The following is a 22,606-nucleotide window of genomic DNA, read 5'->3' on the forward strand; positions in this document are numbered from 1 at the left end:
TTAAGCACTTGAAAATTCAGAGGTGTTTTCCTGGGTTTGAACCCGAAATCATCGGTTAAGATCCATTCGTTCTAACCACTGGGCCATCTCGGCTCGCAATTATCCCTCATTTAGTCTATTATTTTCAGTATGTACTTTTCTTACCCTGAAAAATCCGTACACTCTTTTCGTTATATACGAGAAACACAAAAAAAAAATCCAATCCCCATTTATTTACAGCTCTTGGTGTAGACTCGCTTATAAAATTTGTTACGTACAAGTACAGCTAATAAAAGTGGCTAAGAATTAAACCAGTCACTTACTTTTTCAGGCGAAGTGTGATTGTTTCATGTCAAAGACAGCTTTGTTTATGTTATTAAATATTTATTTCCGGTTAGAGCATTCGAACAAAGTTTAAGGAATAAATTATCAAGTAGGAAGTAATTCAAAAGTTTAACAATACAAAACGTTTCGTACTCAAACTTACTTAATATAAGGATATTATGCAAATTTTTTTCTTTTTAAAAAAAACCACATTGTTTAATTCTAATAACAACTGTTTGTTGCAGAGAAGTAAAAATGTTTTCGTATGTTTTAACGGAAACAAAATGTAAATTATACATTGTTTCGAAAAGCGCATTTTAAAAGTTGTAAATAAAATATAATACAGAAGCGGGGTTTAAAATTAACTCACAAGGCCAAGAGTAAGTGTTTGTTATTTTAGTACTTGTTCAAAACGTCCTTCATTGTCGAAAGGTACGGCGCACGTTCCAAGAGAATGAACTAATTAAAATTAAAACGCTTCAGTGTAATATAATATATAAACTGAAATTAGAGAATAAGCCCCTAATCGCAGGAAAAGTCATCCTCGTACCGCAATTCATTGTCAACTGGGCGCCAATTCTACTCATAAGTTGTCACTTTGTCCCAATCGAATCGGAAGTAGGTTCCTGCTATTAATCCTCAGTTGCAATTCGGTCGAATTGTAATAAGGAGAATTGGTCCTCAGTTAAGATGAGACTTATTTTTGTGAGGAATTGTTAGATTTGGAAATTTGATTCGATTTGTAAGGATTTGAAAGTTGGCTTGGAATAGAATCGGGAACGTATCGTGACCGTTAAAAATTTGTAGAATATTCCGCCCTATTAGGTGTAGTTTACGGTAGTGATTCTTATTGATTTAACTATTATTTACGTAATTTTCACTATCCGGTCGCTGAGAATGCGTCGAGTTGCATTTCCACTGGCATTTTTCGGATACCTACAGATGATCAGGAGTAAACAGAAAAAGTCTCGGGCATACTTACATAATAGTGCTGTATATTTCCTGTATAAGCAAATCAACGGTTCGAAGAAACAAAACTTTTCTAGCATACTTTTGTAGGTTTCCTCACGAAGTTTGTATTCTTGCTTTTACAAGAGATATTTTAAAGCAATAATTAGGCTGCAATTTAAAAGATCTTTATCAGAATTTGATATCTGCTTGAACAAATTAAAATAAATTCGCAATTTTTGCGGTATGGCGTAGTAACTTAGGGTCGAACTGTGGGTTAGTTGTATATATATTTTAAGTAAGTCGAACGCAGTATGATTTAACTATCATAAATCAGGACTTAAAAAACTAGGTAATAATAAAAATATAAAATTTAATATATAAAACAATTAAAAATTAACTGAAATATTAAGAGTTATTTGTGTATTTTTTTACTGACATGAATTAATAAAGTAAAGTATGTTTTAAGTTTGGCCTCATAGCAGTTCAACGATTTATAATATACATAAGTCAAAGTCAACATCGTTTTGGTAAATTATTATCAACAATTTAAGTAACACTCAATCGTGACCTTGATGAACAACACAAACAAGTTTTACTTTATTCAATTTCAACACTACCGCTATCCTTTCTTTACAACTAAATATTTTTTCTGTAATTATACTTGTACCGTTAATCTTAATTATACTCTTACATTCGATAAATGGCATAAAATAAAGTCAAAAACAAACACTGACGCTGTAAACAATATTAACCCATTCCCTAGATTGACAATGCGCCGCCGCCTTGAGTAATAAGTCTATTCAAATAAATATGTTAGTTTACATAAGAATTATTTGCATAAAGGCCTTAATTAAATCATGACCGCGTGGAATGGTCCTCTCGTGTCGACGGCGGAGGCAATAAGATGATGTGTTTTACCTTAAAAAATTGTAACAATAAAATTTGGACCTTGGCAATTACAATTATTCAAATTAGAATCTATAAGCCGTGGACACATTTCATATATTTAATAATAAAATTAACTTCTCAACACATTATTCAATTAAACTATAAAAACTCACAATTTTGGCGACGGCGTTGTTATGGAGCTCCGTAACTGTAACCGAAATTATCGGATATCCGAAATAAAAATCTGTCCGAAACCGTAATCGAAGCCGATATTTATTATAATTTAGTTTTTCCATATTAATATACTTAATTATCAGGAACTGAAACTATCCGAACCAATCGGATAATCCGAAATAATTTCGTATCGGTAACCGTATCTGAAACCGATAAAATATTATTTATTAGTCATATTCATACATTCACCCATTCATTCATCATTAACCGATGGCACTGCTATCCAAAACGAACGGACATAAATAAAGTCCTGTCTCCCGTGAAGCTCGCCCTTGGCTTAGAACGTCATCGTCATAGCAGCAAGGACATATATATACGTGTGTTATAAATTTCGTCGTCATACGCCTAACCGTCTACGGGTCGTTATGAATGAGGGACCTCGACCCGCCGTCGGGGTCTGTGTGTGTTATATCTGTTTCCTAACAATCGTGCATTGTCAGTAGACAGTTTATCGTCTGGGTCGTTAAGGACGTTTTGGAGACTCATAAGATTTGGGTTTTAAAATGGGCGACAATCGCAGCTAGCGCGAACTTGACATTAAAGGTGGAAGATAAATGCTAGTTTACCTGGTGGATTAAATGTGTTTATAACTTCTATTCTATAATATATATATAATATTTAAAATGGGATATTTACCATGTTTTTTGTTTTTATTTGGTGGAGCTCGATATTTCGACTTTATCTACGGATGTCTTGTTCACGATATTGTTAGTAATAAAAATAACCATGTTTAATAGTATAGCTGTATTACAGGGATTCAGTCCTATTTAAATTAATTTTATTTACAGATATAATTGTCTGTATTTTCCAACGTGTCTTGACTGTTGTAGATTCGAATAAAGTATAAGACATTAAATAAAGGCCATAACTCTAGAGTGCTTTAAAATTTAATTTTATTATTTCCTGTGTAAAGGACTTATATAAAACTGAAACTGGTTACCTTGGAATATTACAGCCTGTTGGGTCTGGTGGCTAACTTATAATGCTTCAGTTACTAAAGTCCAGAGTTCAAGTTCGGGCCATCAAAAAGATTAGGCATAGGCAGTTTAACTCTCCGGTACATATACTATACTAAGCACGGGAAGTCGTTGGTCCTGCTTCTGACTATAATTCTATCATATTTGATAGTTAAATTTTATACTATATTTATATACATATGTATATATATAGCTATTTCTTTTCTCAATTTGAAATTTCCAAAAACCCTTTCTTAGTCAGTGTCAATTTGAAGTTGGACCTTTCGTTTTGGAGATCTCGTAATGAGTTGTATTTCGCTTATATATTTACTAAATGCCCGTGTTAACTTCCTTCGGATGCAATAATATTTTTATTTGCTTCGCGACTGCGGCGCCACCTGCCAGGCCAAACCAAATCACCCAGGAACCCACTTAAACATACAAAAATTACATCAAAATATACATAGTACAAATATTATATAATAATAGATAGCAATCTTGCTTGTCTTTAACTTTCTATCTATATATTATTTTATAATCTTGAAGGTAATGTTAAGATTCAACAAAGTATTTTAAAATTATTGTTGTTAATTTTTATCGATATTTCTATTGGCCTTTGAATTACTAGGGAACTCTACTTCTTTTTATTCTCAGGGCCTTTAAGCCTTTAAATCTGACCCTGTGCTTGAGTCAAGTGGAGTCCTTTTCTAGTTAGTAATGCTATTCTGATATCATAAACAGTCGCGATATATAATTGTGTAAATATTACAAGCACGTACACAAATATGATATCTACATAATTACGTATTTATACATAGTACCTACCTTATGCAATTTTAAAACAAATATCGATGTTTATATTGATATAAAGATCCTACAAGTAAGACTGTAGCGTCTATAAGTTTATGTTAAAATAATTATCGTATAAACAGTAGGCATATATTAATGATATTTATTCAGGACAGACCAACGCTGTTAATATAACCTTGCAAAAAATTGAATTATTATAATTATAAGGCACTTAGGTATGTGGTAACTCGTATGACTGCCAATTTCGGGTTTTAATCCCGGCCAGGGTCGATAAGAGTTATTCGTTTTTTTTTTTTGTCAAAGAGCCCTCATTTAAAGTAGCTAAGGAAGCTGATGGCATTACATTCTCGGTCAGGAAGGAGTCTGTGGGGGGTTATTAACACAATACCCCTTTGATTAATACCCCAATTGATTTATTTAACGCAACATTTATGAATTCGTAACAAATATTTGATAGCAACAGTTACTATGATCTGACCGAGAAGGGGTGACAATAGTGACACGAACTTTTGTGTTGTGGCACAGACTTGTGCATCGTACTAAGTCGGCTTAGTTTAGTAGTTATATTTCCAATGAACGAATAAGACTTTAAATTTTTTAGCATTAGCAGCCTGTAAATTTTCCCACTGCTGGGCTAAAGGTTTGGAGCATATTCCACCACGCTGCTCCAATGCGGGTTGGCGGAATACACATGTAACAGAATTTCGTTGAAATTAGACACATGCAGGTTTCCTCACGATGTTTTCCTTCACCGCCGAGCACGAGATGAATTATAAACACAAATTAAGCACATGAAAATTCAGTGGTGCATGCCTGGGTTTGAACCCGAAATCATCGGTTAAGATGCACGCGTTCTAACCACTGGGCCATCTCGGCTCATTTAAATACCTTTCATTAATCAAAACAAGATTATGCACTTCAATATATTTTTTATTCCTACTTTTTATACTCCAGTATACGTGAATCTTATTCGTTGTTAATTAATTTTTGTAATACATTTCGTTTAACAAGGTGATGGAAAGGAGGAAATATGCATATGTCGAGTGCAATTCTAAAATAATTATATCCATGAACTCGCATTGGAGCAACCTTCTTCTCTGGAGATGACTTAGCCCAGCAGTAGAACAATTACCTGCTGTTACCTTACTACTTCTTATATTGAAATAGCTTACTTACTAGTTGAAAGTAAACCGTGAATGTTCCTTTAATCAATAACTGCCGAAACATAATAAATCAGACGAAATAGTGCTGACGTCATGCTTGTTTTGCAACCTTAATTCCGTTCGATATCTGTCATTGGATATTATTAAACCAGGGGCTCAATTCGACAAATTTATTACGCTTATGTTTCTATTCCGAAGCAACTTTGAACCAATTGGATCCTTGTTTTATAAAAGTAGTACAATGTAATTTGTTAGTAGAAGTTCCCCTAGCTTTACTGGAGTGAATCGCCACAGGGTCAGCTATTAAAACGTTTTTGTGTTTCAAATATTATTTTAATATTGGCAATTATATGTCATTATAAACGTATTATAACGTGACGACCGGGCACCGTTAATGCAAATTGTATAAACCAAAAAACTAAATTCTATTTTGTGCACTGTAGTTATGACTTAACATTATTTTAATGATAAAATACGATTGATGGCAGCCATAACTAAAGTCTAGGGATTTGCGTAAGTTATATTGTTGTGTTTCGGTTTCTATGGTGAGCCAGTGAATTATAGTTCCCATGGTTCGTGTGTGACGGTAAGTAATGGTAAATGGATGTTGTTAACTTTGAATAATTCTAAAACCAATATCTTAATTATAGTGACAGAAAAAACGCTATTCATTTTATTTTTAAATAATTCTCCACTTATATTTAGATTGGCATACAAAAAACGTTCGTAACCTTTAATTTGCTTTTGTTTATTTTTAAATGAAACATGTGCTGCTTCTAATTTTATGTCAAATTTTATGTCAAATTCTAAATTAATGAAAATTTTTTGTGTGTTTTTTGTAACATGTTTAATTTGTTGTAATGTTTTGCTATTTAAAACATAAATATTTTTAATATAAGATGTATGTGTATTCTTTGTTCTTAATTTTGTTAATTTGTTTTTTACATTATTAGCACAAAATTAAATGCATATTAATAAAAACTATATGACAGTTACATACCCTACGCAGACAGTGATTAGGCTGAGTCAGTTATTAAATGATAAAAAAAAGTATATTTGTCGTCTCAATACTTTTTATTACCTACGTTGTTGATAGCTCATAGATATTGAGGTTTCTTATCGAATGGTTAGTGGTCAGTACTGGCCATAGCTATTGGCGACGTATGAAATGTTGACCATACCTTACATCGCCAACACGTCGCCAACGGCAACTAAGATGTTATGTCTCGTAAGCTTGTATTTACACTGGCTCACTCAATCTTCAAACCGGAACTATTGAAGATACTAAGTATTGCTACTTGATGGTAGAAAATATGATGTGTGGATGGTACCTACCATTAAGTATTAAAATAATGAGCCGAACCAGTGAATAGAGTGTGAGTGATACTAACTAATCTTGCGTAGATTTAGGTTCGTGTTTATGGGTTATTATAGTCCATTATTCGGTCAAGACTAAGGTTATTTACTAACAGATATCTTTGTTGTATACTGTTAACTGGAAACAATATTTCAACACAATTCTACAAATTATTTGATTGTAGTTAATTTAACGTGTTACTATAAACACTGTTGTGATTGTTAATAATAAGCAACTAGAGGTTATAGTTGGATAATAATACTAATAATAATGCTAATGTCGAAATACGACTACAATTTTGCACTCAAAATATATCTATCTATCTATCTAAAATCGGGTGGGAATGTTAAAAGGGATCGTGATTACGTTTTGATTCGAGGCCGTTTTGTTTATGGTTATGGAGATAAGTGAATTTTATATTAACAAGCATTTGAGAACGATATTATAAAGTTTCGATTAGAATTAAAGTAAAATATCCATACTAGATACTCAGTCGAGACGCCCCAGTGCAAATAACACCGAGTTTTCATGTGTTTTATTTGTTTTTGTAATTCATCTCAGTCATATAAAAAAAAACTTGTATAACAATAAAGGAATAAATATATAATCATACGTTCGGTTATACAATAAGGAAATAATAATTATAAACCAATTTTATTGTAAATGTACACATATAATTGTATATTTTAACAAGTGTATAATTACCGACGTGACAATTTTTAATTGCTGGTATCGTTTATTTATTTATTGTTAATGCACACCAATACTTAAAATGAAATTTGACATTTGGATTAACAGAAGTTGAGGTGCAACTGGCGGCTCTATCTCTAAAGCATCAATCTCTTCAACCTTTGGGCAGAGTACCGGTTGTTTTATCAATAGGACGTTGATTCATAAATGACATAGCCCAAGTAGTTCAACTCTTCAATAGTGTAAGGCACTTGGGCTGTTGTTGTCGCCAATACTAGTACAAATTTGACTCTTCTATGAAGACAAAACTGTGAGACGTGGTGACTCATAGATCTATGAGCTTAGGGTTTATCTATATTACAGATAAACCCACATCCATCAATTATCACACTTCTGCAGTAAATGTCACCCCTTTAAGAGTGATTTCTACGATAAAAACTCTCTTATGTCCTTTCCCTCAACTATCTCAATACCAAATTTCATCTAAATCAGTTCTGCAGTCATCACTCATCGTGCACTCATAGAGTAAAAGATAAAACGACACTACCTATCCAGACAGTATGTTAATATGGTTTTCAATAACGAAATCTACTCCATGTCTTTATAATATCGTCTATGCGTTATTCTAATATATCAGCTATGTTAATGCAAAGTCTTATTAAAATCCATTCAGTAGTTTTTGCGTGAAAGAGAAACAAACATCCATACATCCTCGTATACTTTCTCATTTATCACACTAGCAGGAGAATCGAAGTTTCACTTTAATCGATTCTTAGATATAAACACATTGTATTATAATTTATAATACAATCATTATCAAGACAAGTAACATAACCGACAAGAAGATTATATCGTTATATGTTGTTGTAAAATTTATATCTTAATAACAAACAATATTATCATAATTATGTCTTGCATATCCCAAGCCTTATTTTCATGACTATAACAAACTTATAAATTGTAATTATTATGAATTTTAATAACATTGAATACTGTCCGACATATACCTATATGTATAAATGATATAAATATTACAAAAAAAAAACCTTCAATGTTAGCAAAATATACTCAGCTTTATTCGCAACTATAACCTCAAACTTATAACCTTTATATTTTTGTTGTGATTAAGGATTCAAATTTGTTTGTACGTTCGTTTCGGTTCAACGTTTTTCTATACTATATTAGAAACCTAAACATCAACTTATATTACAATTTGTTACAGATAGCAAAACAGTCCAGTTTCATCCAGCAATGTCGAAGTGAAGCAATGAATAAAGAAAACATGGAGGCACAAAACGCAGCCAGGACTTTGGGAAAGGCGCACTTGTCGCATCTGCCGCAGAGACCCCCAATTAATCTCGGCTTTCAAGATCTATCTTACACTGTCTCAAATGGAAAAAGTAAGTAATGCCGTGGCCTATTATTTAAATGAAGATGTAATTTATACCACTCAAAATTCCATACTATCGCGATTTCACAGTGAATATTATAGGTTCTTCGCGATCTCGAACAATGACATCGCGTCAATTCTTCGTCGATACCTTACCAGGTGGTAGGGCACCATCCACTCATCACATATAATACCGCCAAGCAACAATACTCCCTATTGTTGTGCTCCGGTTTGAAGATTGAGTGGGCCAGCAAAACAGGCACAAGGGATATAGCATCTTAGTTCCCAAGGTTGGTGGCGCATTGGTGTATGTGATGCAATTTTTATTATTTATTACAGCGCCAATATCTATGGGTGGTCATAGATATTGGCGTCCATTCCATCCATCCATTTAGCATCATCGTCCATTTGACCGTCCGCGTACCTATTACACAAAAAAAACTCATCTTTGGTTGGAATAGGTTTTAGTCTTTGTTTTTTAAATGCGGAGTCTTTTCCCTCGAATCAGTAATTTGTTTAAGGTTATTAGGACCGGCGCGTGTTAAAATCAAGTTGCTTAAGAGGATCCTAATTTATCTTTGTAATATAAATCATCTTCGGCGAAAAATATTTATGAGGAATTATATTCGTATATATTATAAGCACGCCAAGGTCATCCACATTTGTTCCAGTAGTTATGACAGAATAAAATCTAATGTTTGAATTTATTTATGACTTAAAATTCTTTTTTGTTTGTATTATTCGCTGGCGCTCCTTGGGGGTAAAACCGACTCGCATGTCGTGACGGCACGTGACGGCAAGCGGCAAGACGCTCAGTCCGCAACCGCTCTCTGCATATTATGGAAAAATATATTTATTTAATGAAATTTGAAATTTTAATTATTCGATTTCTTTAATTATAAATTATGTCAATAGCTGTCAATTCGATGCTAATTAATAATATAATTCATTTAATATATATATAACATACTAGGTCAACGACCTCTGCTTAAAGCAGATCTATCCTATGATCAGTTGCAAGGTTTGTAGTTGAGTCGTAATTGCCGCTTGCTGCGTGCATTGGCCAACGGTTTCGAAAGCTCCGTAGTGTTGTACCGCGCTATATTTTAAACTGTGATTATCGATAAAAAGATGTGACTGTTTCCTAATTATTGTTTTGAAATAATAACTTATACGTCCGAATATTTGTTATGTATGTAATATATGTAAATTGTAAATTTTGTCTAATGATGTTTAGGAGATAGTTCGCTGTAAGAAAGGTACTTGCATAATGTAAATTATAGTTAGGGATTTATAGGTGTTTATTAAATTTTGTTTAAAGCATATATTTTTAATGAAATTATTATTTCGAGCATATCTTGTACATTGTAAAACATTAAAAAACAATAATTGATTCGGATATAACAATGATTAGATAAGCTTAATTAACTCTTTTATTTATTAAAACACAGCACAGAAGAAACGCTGAAGGACATGCTCAACTTTCGAAATTGTATATCTTACATTTGCAATGAATATTTGTAAAAACTATAGAATGATAATAACACGCATACGGAGGAGTGAGATTTGGCATCGTTAAAGGTTATATACAAAAGGAAAACAGTAAACTAAAATTAATATAACATTATTATGCTAATATATACATTTTAGTGCGTTGTCATCCTGCCAATAAAATCACACGTGTCAAACTTAAAAACCGGTAACGTGTATTTGTTTCATTATTTTTTTTTTTACTATCAAAATCAGAGGATTTTAACAAGCTAATAGAGTGTCCTAGCATAAACTCAAATATAGCAGATAGCAAAAAAATACGGTCGAAAAACTCGTGGGCGACCACTATTAATAATAATTATTTAAAATTACAACATAATGGGAGGTAAAATATAACTAAAACTATTACGTGAAATATATGTAAGTATGTTGCAGCTTACATTCAATACTTGTAGCTGTAATTAATATTATAACAATTATTAAAAGATCCCAGCAAATTTAACCTTTATTGGTTAAAGTAATATATTTCTTTAAATAACGTATTTATATATTGATAAATAGTTTTTAAACATTATACTTTTATATCAACGAGAATATCGATAGTATCGATATATATGACATCGCTAGTGCTGATAAGCACGTGACTAGCGACCGTCCTGTGGCCTAAAACCGCCTGCACGTGAATGCACCGTGAAACCGTGCCATTGGCGATGCAATACTTACTTCGCCAGACTCTGAAAAAGTAAATGTTTGTTTAATTATTTAATAGCGTAGTAATCCTTGGGGATTTGGACATGCTACATATTAAATTTGCGATTGTAGCAATCCTTAAAATTAAATGAATATCGATACAGAAGTTGCTTCGGTTCTAATCGAAAGCATTTGTCTAAGGCCGTGAATTCATTCATTTATTATACCATTAACTTTATTAATTTTCGACGTTCGTGTTCGACTATTGCACTCGATATTAATAGGCTATTCGTGCACTTTATAACTTGGGTCTATAATATTCGCTGAACTGTCACTTTTTAATATGTATGTGATGATGTATGAATGTAAACAAAAGCATTAATTTTTTTTAATGTGACATACTTACTTATAATTTCTAGTGTTAATAGTGTTCATACTATTAACACTAGAAGCATAATCTTGTTACTATGGTTACGCGATTCCACAAGGCTAATATAACGTTTGTTTATTACAGAATATTACAGAACTAATAAATTTTTAGACGATTGCATACTTTGGGAATGAAAATATAATTGTTATTTGATATTGTAATTAAACTCATAATTGTTCAATTTAACAGTGAAAAAATGTAAGTTTCTTTTACCGTTTTTTCAGCTATCAATAAGCAAGTTAAACGCTTTTTTCGTTCCTATAACATTCCGAATGTTTGCGGAGTCGGAACTTTGGCGTTATAGACTTAACTAATCTATCAAAAAGATCAATGTCATTGTGGATATACATAATAAAGAATACGTTGTAAAAAATAGTCCCGAAGGAAGTTGAACTCCTTGAGATAATTAAAAGACCGTACAGTTCTTTTTTGTAAAACGAAAACAGATTCAATGTCTGTATCGTTACCCCAAAGTAATATGCCACCAGATTCTTATGAGAATCATCAAAATATAATCGAGCAATATCCATTCAGAAACATTTCAAACCGCGCGTTTGCCGCGGACTGAGTCTTCGTGTCGGGCGATAATTTCATAATGTGAATACATAATATATGTACAGATTACACATTCTGTTCGAGCTACGATATATAGTAATTATAAGTGATACTGTCTGTAGCGTCTACTTTGCAGATACTTCTCTAGATTAGTTCATTGTGCTCACCTAAAAGAGTACGTGTATTTAAATTAGAGAGCAGTAGGTCCAGTTTTATGTTACATATTATTCTAAAAAACTTCGTGTAATGTTATGCTAATTAATGCTCCATTAAAATCAGCATCTACTTGTCATTTTTTTTCTATTTTAACTTTACTTTTACTAATTAAAACTTGAACACTTTCATTATACTACGGGTACAACATAATTCGTTCCCACTTTCGCTGTTATATCTGCCTATTTTGAAAATGGGAAGAATTGCATTAAAAAAATAGTCAACTTAAAAATAGCAGAATAATCTCTATTTTGTGAAATATAACCCAAATGCTAATTCAAAAAGTTTTATCAAATTATATGTAAATGATGTAGATATTTTTTAACAATCTTTATTACATTTTTAGTAAGTTTATATTTAGCTAAGTTTAATTATAACTTGCAAATATACAGGTTTTTGTATATCTATTCGCGGTTCGCTTTTCGCGAAAAAAATAAATTAACATGCCGCTTGATATTATAAGATGTATTATGAAAATATATATCTAGTAACTTCGCCGTTTGTAATAATGCATGTACATAGTTGTATGTTATGAGATATTTTATCTTAAAAAAGTGACGTAGGTATCTTCTCAAGCTTAATGATTGATAAGAGGAAAGGAAGCTTTTTAAACCGCACCGCTACTCTTTATCTTTTCTTGGGTTGAACTTTGGAACTTATTTCACCATGATGCTGCAAAGCGGATTGGTCAATACACAGGTATCCCTACAAAGTTTTCCTTCAGCGCCGATCACGTTATAAATTATAAAAAAAAAATAAAGACATGAAAACTAAACACGGTTTTAGATAAGTTGTGGTTTTTTTAGAGAAAGTTTTATATGCATAATACATGCACAAAATAGTAGAGAAACACAGATAATTTTAGAGGTGTCTGAAGTGATGTCGTAAATAAACACATTTTTTGCCTTTACATTGCAAACGCTGACTGAAACCTACGGGATAGACCAAAATAATGTACTACAGTATTGTACATCTTAAAATGGTCTTCAAAAAAGTTCGGGATAGTATATGTCTATCTCTTAGGTATCCCTAACACACGCCACACAACAACCATTTTTTATCCTTTACCTTTTACGAGAAATAATGACTTATTTTCGAAGCGATTTTAAGTAATACAGCATTAATCCTTATCCAATTAAATTCCTTAAATGCATTGTACATTTAATATAAATTAACATGACCCTTTACAGCATGTAATTTAAATGAATATTTTCGAAGATATTACAGATTTAAAACGCACGGACATAGTGTTTGGTTTGCATTGCTGATGACTGAAAACTGTGAACGTTGTAAGACATTCTATAGTATATTTAGTATCAGCACTCGTGTGAACCGTTATAATATAAGGCCAAAGTCTACTAAAAACAAGTTTAATTTTTTTTTATCAAAAGGGACCTTCAATCGCGGGCCCCGTAACATAATACAGATGGTAGATATAGACCTATAAAAATATACATACATAAATTTATTTGCAAATGTATTAATGATTTATGTCATCATTAATTTGCTATTCACAGTTTATAGTTGTAAATCGTTTCTATGGTATGTAAATAAAATATATAAATATAAATGTTGACATCAAATCGTAGTTAATTAAATAAATAAATATTGAACAACATCACATATATTATTCTGATCCCAATGTAAGTAGCTAAAGCACTTGTGTTATGGAAAATCAGAAGTAACGACGGTACCACAAACACCCAGACCCAAGACAACATAGAAAACTAATGAACTTTTTCTACATCGACTCGGCCGGGCATCGAACCCGGGACCTCGGAGTGTCGTACCCATGAAAACCGGTGTACACACTACTCGACCACGGAGGTCTTCATTAAACCTACTGTTTAATTTAATCGTTATATTGATAAGTTGGTTAGGGAAAAAATTATGATGGTGGATTGGTTAGTACAGGCGGAGGACGAGGCTCTCATGCTTTTCACGCAAGAGCTTACCGTACAACTTCTTAATTCTGGGCTATATTTACTATTGAGAAATTTTCATAAAGTTTTTTTAACGACTCGGGGTTTTATGAGCCAGTCACTAGACGAACGAAGCTGTCAAGTTACACCGTTGGTTCAGATTTTGTAGACCGCGAAGAACTTGCAAGTACCTCAGTTTTACCAATTTAAATTCATATATTCATTATTAAAGTTAAATAATTTTATTTCAAGGCATAAGAATTAAGATTTTACCTTGAAATACCAAATTTGCTCGAGTCAAGCATGCACTCAACTATTTATTATTTAATTTAACATTTAAGTACAAAGTTCCATTTAATTTTCATTATAAACTAATATAATACACACTACTGTTAATCGTTGTAGACGATGCGTTTGCTACACACCGACAAAACGAATGCAAATCAATCAGAATGAATATAATTATTTATTGTGTAGCGATCATTGACTTCTTTCGTGACATTATATAACCTCCAAAACACCTTTCAAAATGATATTTATTTTATGTTTAACGTTTGGTTAGTAGATTGATAATACTTTTAACACAGAAAATCGTTAGAAATTCTTTGAAATCATCCAATCAGATCTGAGTTTACTGTTCTAGATAAACGTTAAATGTTTTCTGTATTATTGGTAACAGGAAGGAAAACTAATAAATGGTCAATATAATGGTCACCGTTGCTCTAGTTGTACATATGTGATTACATAGACGTTGTGATTTATTATCTTTGTGTTATTTATTGAAGGATTTAATTTTAATCTATCTTCTGCTTGAATATAATGTTATGTACCACAATTTACACCAGCTCCGGTATTCTGAGGGTATTTGCCGACTGGTTCTATTGTACTGGAATGGTGGGGCAAGAACAAAATCGAACGTAGGCAAGATCAGGGTTTTAACTTATTCCAGTGGCTTTTTTTGTTCCCGTTTAATTTATATTAAAGCGGTACCTACTTTGCAAGATTTTTCAACTATCCTAAAATTAGTTAGCATCTCCAAAACAAGCTTTACCCTTAACTATGGAAGCTCCTTGTAGGGGGAGTGCGAGGACCCTTTGACCGCGAAGCCGTGGAGGGTTAACACTACTCCACCTCTACCTGAACCGCTCCGGTATGACAAATCCGTCTTGTCTTAGGTTAAACTAATAACAATACTATGAATTGATTAATGATAATTGAAACATTTTTTATGATTATTTTATAAACGTGTTTACTTTTATGTTCTTTTTGAAATGTGCGATGCTTTTATCGAGATAAACATTTTTAAAAACAGTTATAATTGAAAAACCCGGTGATGAACTTTGCGTAGGTTCATTCGGGTACCACTAACTCGTCGTTTAATGTAAACCGAACATGTTTTTTTTATTGCTGGATTATAGTTTGAAATTAAACTTACGTAGGTATTAAACGCACACGTGAATGATTTTATTACCACCGTCGATTATTGTTATTTTAGAAAAACGATTATCCTGTCATTTACGTTTCGTTACACGTAACGTGCAAATGCGACGCAATGATTGATTTAAGACAAGACGTATTAATTATTTATAGTCATTAGATATTATAAAAATTGTTTTTTAGTAAACTACCTACGCGCGTGCGTTCAAGATGTAAAAATAATTCGGATTTATTTTAACGTTTACAATTACAAAGCATCGCATTTACATTTATGTTTAAAAAATAATGTTTCTTTTTTTTTTATTAAGTTTGTCTAACTGTCATATTGCTAACTTGATGGTGAGTGTTTACTAGCGCCCATTGACATTAACTATGGATACAGCGCCACGAAATTTGTGAACTAAGATGTAGAATATTTAAGTCAAAGATTAACAAGGAAATTGCTACCATCAAAATTTAGTTGACTTTGCTATGTCAACCGTACCGATCAATCTCATTCGTGTCTTCTCCATTCAACGTACCTTTGGCGAAATAATCTGTGCCCTGCCGGCAACTAAAAGCCTTAAACTAAGAATTGATTTGAATTAAGACAATAAATACTAAGTATTGCTATTTGGCAGAAGAATACGTCGTACTCACTCTGGCATGGAAAGCCCTACCAAGTGAAATATACTATTATATGTTAACAATCAGCCTCATATAAACCGCTGAATTGATTTAAGTTGAACGAGATATATAATAAAGACGTTATAGAAATTTATTTAATAAACTTGGTATTAATTTAACATTAGGTACAATAAAATACACGCTAAAAAAGCAATAATACATTGTAATTGAAAATATTTTTGAATAAATTAAAATAAATATCAAATTTGAGTTTAAGGTTAATGTGTAAAATTTTAACATTGAAAATTATCGCATATATTTCGAAAACTATACTTTTATATGTATAGATAATAATTTACACAAAAATTTGCTTCATGTCAAAGATTATTTTTTACTTATTACTTTTTTTTCAATAATTCAGCAACCGTCTCGTTTCGCATACAGCCAGCTGTCGACCTTGGTCATGTTACCACAAATTTAAAAATAAAATAAAATATTAATAAGAAACGTATTCGAATCGAAGAAGGTACAAAGATAAACAAACCTTACAATTACGTAATTCACGCGATTTGCTAATAAATCTGCTTTATTGTGCTTTACAAACAGTACCTACTTGATAAAAAAAAAACATTTATTTAAAATACCATACTATTCCATTAGGCAACTTTAATTTTACTTTCAATGTTCCGATAACAACTTCGTCCACATTTTTTTTATATCAATCGGAGCGCAAATCCGTAAAGAATATTATAGATTTTATTCAAGTTCTTGATCAATGATATCGCGTCAATATGATGTCAAAGGTACTTTATCTGTTTTCACATATCTTGATGTTGGAATAAATTATAGAACCGTTGCTGAGCAAAAGCCTTCGTTTAAAAGTGCTTTTATAATATCCTACTTGAATTAAATATATTTTGATTTTCACACAGGTGTGAATTTGTATAAAAATACGTAAGTCTTGATATATATAAATTTACCATTTTTAATCTTTTATTAATCGATCAGGTAAATTTTATAAAAAACGTTGATAATTTTTTTTTTTCTGCGAATGATACTCTCTTGACTTCCTGTTAAATTGAACACCATTGACCCCCTGACTATTATATTAAAATTACAACTATCACAAAACGAAGAATTATATCTGTAATAGTTTAAGAGCAGTGTTAAGTAAATTTTATCATTTAAAACCAGTATTAAATAAGCACATGTTAAGAATAGTGTTTTTAAATTACGGACTTATAGTATACGGACGAACGTTTAAGACATATTTAAAATAAGTATATAAGAAAGTTACAAATAAGACTGATCAAGTTCCTAGTTGGTAAAAATGTTAAGAAAATATGTAATAGAGACTATGATAGGCTTTTTCATATATGCAAAATATTACCAGTAGACAACAAGGTAGAATACTTATTAGGATTAGAATATACAAGGACGAATATAAAGTATTAGTAAAAATAAATATAATACGAGAAGAGTAACTGACAAAAAGTTATATCAGCCAAAAATAAATAATTACTATGGGGAAAGAACAATTAAATATACGATACCAAAATTATTCAATACAAATGTTATGGAAAGACAAAAAAATTAAATAAGCAGAAAACTGTTAAAGATTAAGTTAAGGGATTTGTTTCTCGATGAAGAAAAAATGTCGCCATTGTGATATTTAAGCAAATATTTATGTGAAGTGAATACTGTATTTGTATTTATGCTAAAAACGTTTTTTTTTCTGTAATAACGAGCGCGTCTCGCCGTTAAGCATAACAGCTTGGCGAGAACTAATTTTTTTGGAAAAACTTTTTTTATAATAAATCAAAAAAAAGTGAAGTATACTGCAACACGTAGCCCATTAAACTCCTACTTTAATTGCTTTAGATAGAGCTGCCTTTAAATCAACTCCATATGCATAATATTATTAATTGTGATTATCTAGGAGTTGAATTTAGGAGGTAACTTGTGGTTTTATATCTTTGCTCTGGATTCGTGTATTTAATAACCTGATTAACATAGGTTTCGCATTACAATTTTGATGTAGCTGTACATTCAAATTTTGAATTAAATTTGCACGAGAACATACACATACTATGTGAAAAAAAATTGACCGACATACTTACTGGCTCAGTTCATTATTATTTTTAATACTTAGTGGTAGGGCTTAGTGCAAGCCCATCTGGGCTGGTACCAGCCACTTACTGCCGGCAATAATTAGTATTGTTTAGTTCCGTTCTGGAGGGTGAGTGAGCCAGTGTAACTATAGGCACAAGGGACATAATATAAGTAATATTAAAAGTGGTGTCAACTCACCATCAGAAGACTCATTTGCTCGTCCGCCTGCGTAAGGATAAAATATATATTTACGTAAACTTAGGCGAAATATTACATAAACCTTTACATTGGTAAACTTAAATAATCATATCTTTTCCACTAACCCACATTGAAGCAGCGTGGTGGAATTTGCTCCAAACCTTCTCCTCAAAAGGAGAGGAGGCCTTATCCCAGCAGTGGGAAAGTTACAGGCTGCTAATGTAATCATATCATTTGTGCCTGTGCCTATCCTGTGTGTTAGTAGCTGATATTAATTAATTATTTAAACTAGTGGTCTGTCTTATTGGTAAACAAAATAGAAGATTGATTAAAAAGATAGGAATAATGAGCTTCAGCTGGTCGTTATTACAATAAAAAATACCCACATAGAGCATTGACTTTTAACTTTGACATCACGTGTGTTGTCATTGGTATGAGTATGTGTGTGTTACAAAGGCAGGGTAGAGTGTGTTATATATTTTTGTGTAATTTTTATGAATATTATATAAAAATATTAGTATATTAGTATATCTGCGATCCATTCTGTATTAACTTTTCATACTACTACTCGTAATTTAAATAGCAAAGATTTTTTATATATTTTAAATGATATATATGTACTCCGTGTACGTTTTTCTTTTTTTTAATCTTGATCACCACACGATTTGAGACTCCATTCCAAAGACATAGATATTATAATTACGAAGAAAGGAACGCAAGACACAAGCTCTCGCTTGTTTTATGACGCATGCTTAAAGTTGTGGTTCTTTGTGAGTAGTTCTTCACCGTGGTTATTCTCCCAAGAAACATGGCCGGTTTAAGGCTATTATCATTTGCTAAGTCTTTGAGCTATGTGAGCTATGTCGTAGGTCACCGTATAGGAAGGCCTATGCATAAGCACAAGCAACAGATGGATTTAAAAGAACATCGATAAATATTTCTATTAAGAATGAAAGTAGATATCTGCTGATATATTTCATCCTAGATTTATTCTCTTAAGAAAAATATTTCCAATAGTCGACGTAATAAAAACGCTGAATTAATTATGACATGTTTATTGCAGCCTCAAAACTTATACTACGTGGAATCAACGGTGAATTTCGCTCCGGGCAGCTAACTGCCATCTTAGGTCCGTCAGGCGCTGGCAAGAGTACACTGCTTAATATACTAGCCGGATACAGGTAGTGAAAAGTTTACTACATAGCTAAAGTATTGGTATGTACTCCTATTCGGAACTATTGTCATTAGTAATTTCAGCTATGACCAATACGCGTTGTTGAGATTATATATACACTGTACTAACTTTAAGTGCTGATGTTTTAAAGTTAAGTTTCAGTTGGAAGGGACAGTGAGCCAATATATTATTGCAGACATAACATTAAACGGCCAGCGGCACATTGACGGTGGTTTTTATTAATTGCAATTTCCGTGTTTATGGGAGAAGGGGACGTTGCTAACTGAAGCTAAGAACCGATGTAATTTACTCCTTCTACTCGACTTTGATTGGCACGTGTAATTTTAACCGCATTAGCGACGTTATTACTGTCAGTAATTATAATAATTACTTTATTAAAATTATAATCTTAGTCGTGTGTCATTAGAGTTAATTGGGTACGATGCGTTTTTTTTGTGATTATTTTTTAATTATATTCATAATAGAAACAATATTAAAGACTTTTGGTTTTGCTTGATGGTGAGGTACTGTGCTAATCCCTCTCGGTAGCCAACCGACTCCGTCACTATCACTAAATAATATTATTTAGTTCCGGTTTGAAAAGTGAGACAAAGTTAGTGGCTCATTGAAGATGCAATGGGTAATATTACTTACAACGTCTGTGTATGGGCGCTGGTGGTCAACTGTCCCATTTGCCAATCTATTACGAAAATAGATGATATTTTACTATAAATATGGTGCCGCTCGCCAGTTCTATTACTTGAACTTGTCTGACACGCTACCGCGTATCTAGATAATGAAATAAACTTTGGTTGACTGCGTTTATGATTCTTTATTTTTATCTTTCCTTTTTTATAAACTCACAATAACATATTTTTAAAAAACCAACTACGAAAATATTTTATTTTTAACATCTACGAAATGGTCAGTTTATTTTGCAATGTATCTTTTTTTGTTTGCAATTATCTGATACGATTCAAACGCCACTTGTTGTGCGTGGGTGATATGTCAGTAATATTCACACAAGCCAGAACCATTGTTTTAATTTAATGGGATTAACGGCACCGAAATGCACAGCATTATATTCCAACATAAACAAACACATCATTTATGATATCTAATTTAAAATCTTACAATGAAAATTTAATTCTGTTTCTCTGCATTTGTTTGAAATTTTGCTCTTATTTTGGTCATAGTACAAAATGTAGAAGCTTAAGCGTATGACGTAAAACATAGTACAAAGTACCGTCTTTTCTATAAGGGCACACATACCACGGACCATAAGGCAGTCAAAGTCCGAAATATTCGTTTGTACTGTATTGTTTTCCCATTTATTAATATAGCCCAAAAAATATTTAGAAAGTAAATAACCGATATTACCTATAAATCTGGTCAAGTGCGAGTTTGGTTCTTGTCGTAATATTCGACTCGATAACACCAAATTTATGGTACGGAACCGAGTGTGTGAGATTCCTTGATCAGCTTTTTACTTTCCGGGCGCCGGAATGGGCTAAAAGCAAGGGCACAATATTGGTCGTAGAAAGTAAGAATTATTTTTAAATCGTAGGGTAAATGGCGCATCCGGACTTATCACAACGAACGGGGAGCCAAGGGACTTACGACTGTTCAGAAAGTTGTCTCGTTATATCATGCAAGATGATTTACTGCAGCCTCTCATCACAGTGCAGGAGTCGCTGACGATGGCAGCGGACTTGAAACTCGGAAACGACATGAACAAAGAGAGGAAGACTATCATCGTCAGTACGCTTTGAACATTAAATTTAATTATTAGTATTATGAGAGCCGAGATGGCCCAGTGGTTAGAACGCGTACATCTAAACCGATGATTTTGGGTTCAAACCCAGGCAAGCACCACTGAATTTTCATGTGCTTAATTTGTGTTTATAATTCATCTCGTGCTCGGCGGTGAAGGAACACATCGTGAGGAAACCTGCATGTGTCTAATTTCAACAAAATTCTGCCACACGTGTATTCTGCCAACCCTCATTGGAGCAGCGTGGTGGAATAAGCTCCAAACCTTCTCCTTAAAGGGAGAGTCCTGCAGTGGGAAATTTACAGGCTAGCAGCCTGCTAAACGCTAAAAAAAATAGTATTATTATTATTTTGTTTTAATTTGAATATCTTATTTCACTAATTAGGTTGACATTGATTGCACACGTCATTTGTGTTTATAAATCATCTCGTGCTCGGCGAATATGTTTTTACTTATAATAATTGAAACACGTCCGCTCTCGACTAGATCAGAAATTGAATTTTTTAATTGAAACAACACTAAGCTAAAAATGTAATTACCTTTACTTTTACAATATAATTGGTGTATGTTTTGTAAGTTGTCCTTAATAATAAAATAAAAGAAATAGACTTGCATATTATCTATGGAACCGAGAGATGGAAAAAAATCCCAAACCCATTTTTAAGAGGAGAAAAGTGTTAACTCAAGACTTATTACTGATTTTGTCACATTTTTTTTTCTTTAGATATTATCTGGTGGGAGACGTGATAAATTTCGGGATAAGGCGTCTTAATACATATATTTATTTAAGTCATGTCAAGAAAAACATTCAAACATCGCTTATCATTGATAATATCTGCAGCAGAGTATTAGGATTATAATCTTAGTCACGTGTCATTAGAATAAATTGGAAATTTTACGTTATTTATTGTGATTATATTTTAATTATATTCATAATAATCTGATAATGATCTGAAAACGATATAAAGTATATTGTATTGTTTTAGTCAAAGTCATTTTTATTTTTAGTGTTTATCTGCGAACTAACACCGATCTGTTAATTTATCCACAATGATATGACGTGTTGAGGTTTTATGAATAACATTTATATTGAAACAAACATCGGTTTGTTTATTTAGAATATTAGTTTCGAGTCACAATCGGTGTCATATTTCCCGATAAAGATAACAGACGATACACAGAGCTATTATTTCCTTAAAAGGTAGTTTTTTAGCGGTTACTGCTTTGGAAACATTTAATATATCGTAATAAAGCATAATAGT

The 22,606-nt window shown here is 32.2% G+C and overlaps 1 protein-coding gene across 3 annotated transcripts in view; it reads left to right on the forward strand.

Moving 5' to 3' along the window:
• LOC125066505 (ATP-binding cassette sub-family G member 1) overlaps positions 1–22,606 on the forward strand; it is a 49,351-nt gene that overhangs the window by 21,176 nt on the left and 5,569 nt on the right. For all 3 annotated transcript variants that reach the window (XM_047674604.1, XM_047674602.1, XM_047674603.1), the window contains 3 exons: positions 8,575–8,752; positions 19,460–19,577; positions 21,138–21,327. In XM_047674604.1, the coding sequence (XP_047530560.1) occupies positions 8,620–8,752; positions 19,460–19,577; positions 21,138–21,327 (441 nt within the window). In that variant the 5' untranslated portion in view covers positions 8,575–8,619. The remainder of the gene's footprint in view (positions 1–8,574; positions 8,753–19,459; positions 19,578–21,137; positions 21,328–22,606) is intronic.

Source organism: Vanessa atalanta, chromosome 9 (genome assembly GCF_905147765.1).
Source record: "Vanessa atalanta chromosome 9, ilVanAtal1.2, whole genome shotgun sequence".
NCBI classification, from domain to species: domain Eukaryota; kingdom Metazoa; phylum Arthropoda; class Insecta; order Lepidoptera; family Nymphalidae; genus Vanessa; species Vanessa atalanta.